The following is a 6,503-nucleotide window of genomic DNA, read 5'->3' on the forward strand; positions in this document are numbered from 1 at the left end:
AAACAAACAAACAAACAAACAACAACAAAAAAAACAAATGCAATATAATAATAATAATTATTATTATTTTTTGAGACGGAGTCACGCTCAGTCGCCCAGGCTGGAGTGCAGTGGCACGATCTCGGCTCACTGCAAGCTCTGCCTCCCAGGTTCATGCCATTCTCCTGCCTTAGCCTCCTGAGCAGCTGAGACTACAGGCGCCTGCCCCCACACCCGGCTAATTTTTTGCATTTTTAGTAAAGACGGGGTTTCACTGTGTTAGCCAGGATGGTCTCAATCTTCTGACCTCGTGATCCGCCCACCTTGGCCTCCCAAAGTGCTGGGATTACAGGCGTGAGCCACCGCGCCCGGCCAATTCCCTAAAGTTCTCTTAATCCTTGGGGAGGCCTTTCTCCTGTCAATTAAGGAGTCCTTTTTTTTTTTCTGGCCATAATTCTGAAAGAGCCATCAAGTTCAACTTAAAGATCTTTCTTTGAGCAGTTAGAGTCAGAGCCCCAAATAACTGGTCATTTTGAACAGTTTTAGAAAAATAGACTGGGCATGGTGGCTCACACCTGTAATCCCAGCACTTTGGGAGGCCTAGGTGGGCAGATCATTTGAGCACAGGAGTTCAAGACCAGCTTGGCCAACATGGCAAAACCCTGTCTCCATGAGAAATATGAAAATTAGCCGGGCGTGGCGGTGCACCTCTAGTCCTAGCTACTCGAGAGGCTGAGGCAGGAGAATCGCTTAAATCCATTAAGCAGAGGTTGCAGTGAGCTGAGATGGTGCCATTGCACTCCAGCCTGGGCGACAGAGTAAGACGCCATCTCAAATACAAGCAAACAAACAGAAAACATTACAGTAAGAAGCCAGTCACAAAAAAATACATATTAAGTGATTGGATTTATATGAAATTTTTGTCCATCTCAAAAAAAAGAACCATTCATTTTAATGACATTTATTTATTTATTCATTCATTCATTTGCTTACTTATTGAGAAGGACTTTTGCCTTGTCACCAGGCTGGAGTGCAGTTGTGAGATCTCAGCTCACTGTAATCTTGCCTCCCAGGTTCGAGTGATTCTCCTGCCTCAGCCTCCAGAGTACCTGGGATTACAGGCACCCACCACTAGGCCAAGCTAATTTTTATATTTTTAGTAGAGAACAGGGTTTCACCATGTTGGCGAGGCTGGTCTTGAACTCCTGACCTCAAGTGATACGCCTGCCTCTACCCCCCAAGGTGCTGAGATTACCGGTGAGAGCCACTGCGCCTGGTCTGACACATTTTTCAGAAGAGCAGGTGAATTATTTGTCATTTTATAGATCTATAATCCTCATCCCACAAAGCATACACATATAAACTGAAAAATAGTAAACACTCGGCAGGACAAGGTGGCTCACACCTGTAATCCGGGCACTTTGGGAGGCTGAGGCAGGCAGATCACGAGGTCAGGAGATGGAGACCATCTTGACCAACATGGTGAAACCCTGTCTCTACTAAAATACAAAAAATTAGCTGGGCGTGGTGGTGTGCACCTGTAGTCCCAGCTACAGGGGAGGCTGAGGCAGGAGAATTGCTTGAACCCGGGAGGCGGAGATCGCAGTGAGCCGAGATCGCGCCACTGCACTCCAGCCTGGTGACAGAGCGAGACTGTCTTAAAAAAAAAAAAAAAAAAGGGCTGGACGCACGCAGTGGCTCACACCTGTAATCCCAGCACTTTTGGAGGCCGAGGTGGGAGGATCATGAAGTCAAGAGATTGAAACCATCCTGGTCAACATGGTGAAACTCCGTCTCTACTAAAAATACAAAAAATTAGCTGGGCGTGGTGGCGCATGCCTGTAATCCCAGCTACTTGGGAGGCAGAGGCAGGAGAATCACTTGAACCCGGGAGGTGGAGGTTGCAGTGAGCCGAGATCGCGCCACTGCACTCCAGCTTGGTGACAAAGCGAGACTCCATCTCACAAAATAAAAATAAAATAAAATAAACACTCCTATTATCTAAACAACCTTTCAACATTTCACAATTTTCACCATAAACTCATTGTAGTGATATATGAAATCAATATTTTGACAATTGCTCTGTGTACTGGGAAAGGAACCCTTATTTTCTGTCATTTTGGCTTTATTAATTATGATCACAACACGTTGAGATCTGAAGCTTAATGATTAGGCATAGGCGTTAGTTTTTTTGGGGGGGTTGTTTTGGTTTCCTATTTTTTTTTTTTTTTGGAAATGGTGTTTGGCTGTTGTTGCCCAGGCTGGAGTGCAATGGCACGATCTTGGCTCACCGCAACCTCCGCCTCCCGCTTCCAAGAGATTCACCTGCTTCAGCCTCCTCAGTGACTGGGACTACAGGCGCACACCACCATGGCCAGCTAATTTTTGTGTATTTTTGGTAGAGATGGGGTTTCACCATGTTGGCCAGGCTGGTCTCAAACTCCTAACCTCAGGTAATCCACCCACCTCTGCCTCCCTAAGTGCTGGGATCAAAGGCGTGAGCCACCGCCATCTGGCCCGTTTTTTTTTTTTTTTTTTTTTTTTTTTAAGGCGGAGTCTCCCTCTGTCGCCCAGTTTGGAGTGCAGTGGCAGGATCTTGGTTCACTGCAACCTCCTCCTCCCGGGTTCAAGTGATTCTCCTGCCTCAGCCTCCCAAGTAGCCGGGATTACAGGCGTCCGCCACTACGCCCAGCTAATTTTTTGCATTTTTAGTAGACACGGAATTTCACCTTGTTGGCCAGCCTGGTCTCGTACTCCTGACCTCGTGATTCGCCCACAAATCATGGCCTCCCGAAGTGCTGGGATTACAGGCATGAGTCACCGCACCCGGCCCTGTTTTTGTGTTTTAAAGATTATTTTAACTAATTTAAAGTTCTGAATAGGGGAAAGGAGAGAACAATTATTGAGCCCCTAGCATTTAACAGGGACTGTTTCCTTCACATATTTTGTTTCAGATACTCTTGTGAACTAATATACCATATAGTAGGCACTATGAGAGGGGATTTACTTTTTTTCTGTCATTTAACTTTACAGCAACTTTATTAGGTGCCTATTATTCCCATATTAAACAGTGAGTGAATTGAGCTGGGATTATAGGCACAAGCTATAATTTTTTTTAATTAGCCACGCCCAGCTAATTTTTTTTTGCATTTTAGTAGAGACGGGGTTTCGCAGTGTTGCCCAGGCTGATCTTGAACTCCTGAGCTAAGGCAATCCACCCGCTTCAGCCTTCCAAAGTGCTAGAATTATAGGCATGAGCCACCGCGCCGGGCCCAATTAAAAGTACCGTATTCGCGGTGGCTCACGCCTGTAATCCCAGCACTTTGGGAGGCCGAGACGGGTGGATCACGAGGTCAGGAGATCGAGACCATCCTGGCTAGCACGGTGAAACCCCGTCTCCACTAAAATACAAAAAATTTAGCCGGGCGTGGTGGCAGGCGCCTGTAGTCCCAGCTACTCCGGAGGCTGAGGCCCAATGGCGTGAACCCGGGAGGTGGAGCTTGCAGTGAGCCGAGATCGCGCCACTGCACTCCAGTCTGGGCGACAGAGCGAGACTCCATCTCAAAAAAACAAAACAAAAAAAACAACAACAAAAAGTATGGTATTCATACTCCTATAGTGTTTTTTTTTTTTTTTTTTTTTAATTAGTTTCGCCGTATTTCCCAGGCTGGGGGGCAGGGGCATGATCTCGGCTCAGGGCAACTTCCGCCTCCCGGGTTCAAGCAATTATCATACCTCAGCCTCCCAAGTAGCTGGGACTACAGGCATGTGCCACCACACCAGGCTAATTTTTGTATTCTTAGTAGAGACGGGTTTTGCCGTGTTGGCCAGGCTGGTCTCCAACTGTTACCGGTGGAGGGTGTCCAGGTTGTTGAAATATTGAACAAAGAATTGGAAAAAAAACGTACAAACAAAGCAAGGAAAGAATGAAGCAACAAAAACAGAGATTTGTTGAAAATGAACGTAAGCTCCACAGGGTGGTGGCAGGCCCGAGCATAGGGGTTCAAGAGTCCCGTTACAGAATTTTCTGGGGTTTGAATACCCTCTAGAGGTTTCCATTGGTTACTTGGTGTACGCCCTATGTAAATAAAGAGGATGAAGTAAAGTTACAACGACATTTACTTGGTGTGCGCCCTATGTAAATGGAGAGTATATTTCCTGTTATAGCTGAAGTGTTTCCATTTGATTCAGTTCTAGGAAGTCAGTGTGAATCTACTTTATGTTCCCTGCCTCCAGACCCTATTCTCCTGCCTCCTGCCCACAACTCCTGGGCTCCAGTGATCTACCGCCTCGGCCTCCCAAAGTGCTGGGATTACAGGCGTGAATCATGGCGCCCGGCCAAAATGTAAATGAGTTCTCGTAAAGCAAAAAGAGGTATTGTGAGTAATAAAGCTGAACTATGAATTAAAATAGTTTTTGTATATGTGTGGTAGTCCAGATTATCTATAAATTTAATTACATTTTGTGGTCTGCTATGAATTGACTTAAAGGAATTTTCGGATATGTCGTCTCACTCAAGGCCTCATTGTTGACAAGTCTCAATTTTTTGGAATTTAGTTCCTTGAGCTATAAATGAGAAGACTGGGCTGTATCTCAAAGGACACCGACAGCCAAAATAAGTTATGGCACAGGGAATTTGGCCAGGCCTGGATCAATCTTTGATGGTAATAAAGAAGGAATTCATAAAGCAGAAACATTAACCGAGAGAAGAGAGTTCTCCATCTTTATTTGCAACCAGAGCATACACAGTGTGTTTCCTGTCCTTTCCGCAAGTAGCCACGCGAAAGGGGGGAGGGGACAGAGGACAGGGACAGGATGTCTTTCCCTGACATGTCACTCAGCAGCCTAGATGTTTACATTTTTTCATGGCCATCAAGTCTGATAGCCCAGAAGTACGTCCTACAAAACGTAAGAATTCGGTAACTTGTTAGGGTGACAAAATAAGTGCTTAATTTCATTTGCATTTGTTAAATTGTTTTCAGGGGCCTTCCTTTCTGCCACTGTTGTAGTGTGAATTTATAGTGACATGTTATCAGACTTCGGAGAAGTAAAATATTTACAGGGAGTCACTTAAAAGGAAAGGACTTTGGTGTACCTTTGGTAGGCGGATGCTGTTGCCAGTTGGCAGGTGAATCGTGAAACTGGGAACAGGACAAGTGAAAAAGGAGCGGAGCCAGGATATCTAAGACCGCGCTAGGGTGCAGAAAGGGAACTTGCTTTTTCAAGGGGGTGTAGCTACTAAGGCCTTGTGATATTTGATTATATGCCAATCTCTGATTACAGAAACGACGTCATTTATCTTAATATTCCCAGCGCGGGAGATAACTGATAATCAAAATATTTGTTCAATTAAGTGGAGTAAAAATGAGCGGGAGTAAGATAGGAAAAATGAGACAGAAAAAACAATATCTGTTATTGGATGCTAAAACTTTTACAGGATTTACTGCAGGAGGACTGCAAAGGGAAAGAAACTTCAACAGAGCCGTTTTTTTCAGATGGACTGTCAACAAATCACAATTTGGAAGCAGCAGTAGAAAGCTGCGGCGTTGTCTTAGAGAGGTGATCGGCGTTCCTTAGAAATGAAAACTGGTCAGGCAACAGGTTTGAGCCCCTCCAGTCAGAAAAGAAAGGCAGGAGCGATAGCGACCCGCAGATTGGCAGAATGGAGGAGCGTCTAGGGTGAGAGAAACTCCGAAGACTGAGCCCAAGCGAGAGCACGCAGGGCAGCTGGAGGGAGAACCCCCGTCCAGCGCCCGCACCGGGTAGCTCGCTTTGAGCCTGTTTCTTCATAGAACGGCCAGGAAGCCTTAAAAGATGTGCAGCTCGGGCTGGTATCTTAGCGTGATAACTTCCGTGTGTGTGTGTGTGTGAATGCAACAGGGAGCGCCGCCCGCGAACTTCCGCGTGCGAGAAAGACTGGAGAGCTGCCAGCCCGCGCCCAGCTGGCCCCAGAGGAAACCCGCGCTCCTTGCCCAGCCGGCCCCCTCCGCGGCGAGCCGGGGCGGGGCGGGCCCGAGGCCACGCCCAAGCTGAGGCGCAGCCCTACAGGCCGCCCGGGCCGCGCTCGCCCGCGCTCCGCCCCGCGACTACATTTCCCGGCAAGCCCCGGGCCGCCAGCGCGCCGCAGTTGACCCATTTCCCGGCCCGTCACGGGCTCGGCCGGCCCCCGCGCCCAGGCGGCTGCTCCCTGCTGACTGGGGTGTGGGCGGGAGCGGCGGAGGGAGGAGGAGGCGCTGCTTGCCGCCGCTGTTGCCTCCGCTGCTGGGCGCCGGGGCAGCTTCCCGGGTATCTGCAGCCGCCATGGACGAGCAGGCGGGTCCCGGCGTTTTCTTCAGCAACAACCACCCGGGCGCCGGCGGTGCCAAGGGGCTCGGGCCTCTGGCGGAGGCTGCCGCGGCCGGCGACGGGGCGGCTGCGGCGGGGGCGGCCCGAGCCCAGTACAGTCTCCCGGGGATCCTGCACTTCCTGCAGCACGAGTGGGCCCGCTTCGAGGTGGAGAGAGCCCAGTGGGAGGTGGAGCGGGC

At 48.8% G+C, this 6,503-nt stretch overlaps 1 protein-coding gene across 1 annotated transcript in view; it reads left to right on the forward strand.

Annotated features, from left to right (window-relative positions):
- The first annotated feature begins 6,121 nt into the window (after positions 1-6,121).
- The window catches only part of STRN (striatin), a 138,813-nt gene continuing 138,431 nt past the window's right edge, over positions 6,122-6,503 (forward strand). Inside the window, exon 1 of the mRNA XM_017859689.1 lies at positions 6,122-6,503. Coding sequence (XP_017715178.1) covers positions 6,280-6,503 — 224 coding nt within the window. The 5' untranslated portion in view covers positions 6,122-6,279.

This window comes from Rhinopithecus bieti, unplaced genomic scaffold, assembly GCF_001698545.2.
Source record: "Rhinopithecus bieti isolate Rb0 unplaced genomic scaffold, ASM169854v2 scaffold_51154, whole genome shotgun sequence".
Lineage (NCBI taxonomy): Eukaryota > Metazoa > Chordata > Mammalia > Primates > Cercopithecidae > Rhinopithecus > Rhinopithecus bieti.